The 1,877-nt window shown below is 40.2% G+C and overlaps 1 protein-coding gene across 1 annotated transcript; it reads right to left on the reverse strand.

The window, feature by feature from the left end:
• Positions 1 to 585: 585 nt before the first annotated feature.
• LOC120879643 (S-phase kinase-associated protein 1-like) lies at positions 586 to 1,563 on the reverse strand. Its single transcript, XM_040262715.1, has one exon. It carries the CDS (start codon positions 1,455 to 1,457, stop codon positions 966 to 968), a length of 492 nt encoding a protein of 163 aa, XP_040118649.1. The 5' UTR covers positions 1,458 to 1,563; the 3' UTR covers positions 586 to 965.
• Between the last annotated feature and the right edge of the window lie 314 nt (positions 1,564 to 1,877).

The following is a 1,877-nucleotide window of genomic DNA, read 5'->3' on the forward strand; positions in this document are numbered from 1 at the left end:
CCAAGGCAGTTCCCAGCAGCTTCAGGTCGGCTGAAGTCCAAGCACCCCCAGAGAGACCCATTTCAGACTTGCCATCTCAAAGTGTTCCCACCTGATTAGAAATTCCTTATCTCCAAAAAAAGCTCTTGCTTCCTAAGGCAACAACCACTCAAGAAAACATCCTAACATTTGATCACGTTGTCAATGTGCCTCATGAGGTCCTCTGTCTCTTCCTCCCGACACGGTCTGTGGGCAGACCACGTCCTGCTGCAGCACAGCTCTGCATTCTAAGACACGTGTGCTCTTCAAGAACAGACACTTTCTTGGACCTAGAGAGAATCATACTGAGTGAAGTAAGTCAAACAGAGAAAGACAAATACCATATGATATTACTTATATGTGGAATCTAAAAAATAATACAAATCAACTTATTTACAAAACAGAAACAGACTCACAGACATAGAAAACAAACTTATGGTTACCAAAGGGGAAAGGGTGGAAGGCTGATTTAGGAGCTTGGGATCAGCAGATACAGACTAATATATAAAACAGATAAACATTTTAAGTTTCTACGGTATAGCACAGGGAATTTTTTTTTAAATTCTGTTTCAGAGGGTTTTTTGCAAGTTGCTTTATTTACAACGCCAACTTTAAAAGTCACTGAACTAAAATTAACTGGACAATAAACTAGGCAGAAATTGCTTTACAAAAAGGGAAAGCCCAAAATGCCACTTTCTATAGGGAACCCACAGTTCAATTTTATTCAGAGCAAAGAAAAGAAACTTTCAGTCATACTAGAAGAAACTGGGCCTTAAGTTTGGGAACTGTACTGAAACTACACAAGTAATGAGGACAACATTCTGCTAATACAATTGACTTGCTGCTGCATTTGTTGACTGTTTTTCTAATATTAACAATTATAAACAAAGCAGTGCAACTAGTATTTGGAATAATCCTTACAGTGTTACAGCGTTAGACACAAAATTTCACTTCTCCTCACACCACTGGTTCTCTTTGTGTACCTGGGCTTCCTCTTCTTCACTAAAATCATTTTTGATATTGAATGTCTTTCGAATCTCCTCAGGAGTTTTGCCCTTGATCATATTAGCAACAGTCTTGCAGGTAACATCAAGCGAACCTTTGATGTCTAAGTAGTTTGCTGCCAATATAAGCTCAAAGAGTGTCCCTTGGTCAACTTTCAGGAATTCTTGATCCCAAACAGGTATATCATCTGTTCGTTTTCCTTTGTTCTCATCGTCCTCAGGAGGAGGAGGGTCATCCTTGTGGTGGGTGCACCACTGAATGACCTTTCTTGATATTGCTGCATTAACATTTGGCAAGCGGACTGGATCATCATCTCCTTCATCATCCATTCCCAAATCTTCCAACATAGTCTTGATGGTCACAGACTGTTTTGCAATTTCAACATCAACTTCAAATATTCCTCCATCAGAACTCAGCAACTTAATGGAAGGCATGGTGTTAGGTCTCAAGGAGATGGGGGTCCGGAGGCTGAAGTGAGCAGGGCGGCGGCGTCAATCAGCAAAACTGAAAAGCGGAGAACAAGACCACTACAGCCAGCACAGGGAATTATATTCAATATCTTGTAATAACTTATAATGGAAAAGAATATGAAAAAGAAAATAGATTTTGTATATATATATATATATATATATATAACTGAATCACTTTGCTGTATACTAGAAACTAACACAGTGTTGTAAATTAACTATATGTCAATTAAAAGAATAAAAACCAAAACGGACACTCTCTTCCAAGTGAGTCACCCACACCCGCCCCCGCCTGGCAGACTGCTGCCTCCAAAACACGGGGCCTGTGAGGGCTGACCTGCACAAATGGGCAACTCCTAGGCCTAATAATAACTCGAGCCCCTGTGA

Source organism: Oryx dammah, unplaced genomic scaffold (assembly GCF_014754425.2).
Source record: "Oryx dammah isolate SB20612 unplaced genomic scaffold, SCBI_Odam_1.1 HiC_scaffold_20, whole genome shotgun sequence".
NCBI lineage: Eukaryota > Metazoa > Chordata > Mammalia > Artiodactyla > Bovidae > Oryx > Oryx dammah.

Excerpts from the sequence above, each read along its gene's own strand:
- LOC120879643 (XM_040262715.1), bottom strand. The coding sequence starts at position 1,457 with ATGCCTTCCATTAAGTTGCTGAGTTCTGATGGAGGAATATTTGAAGTT.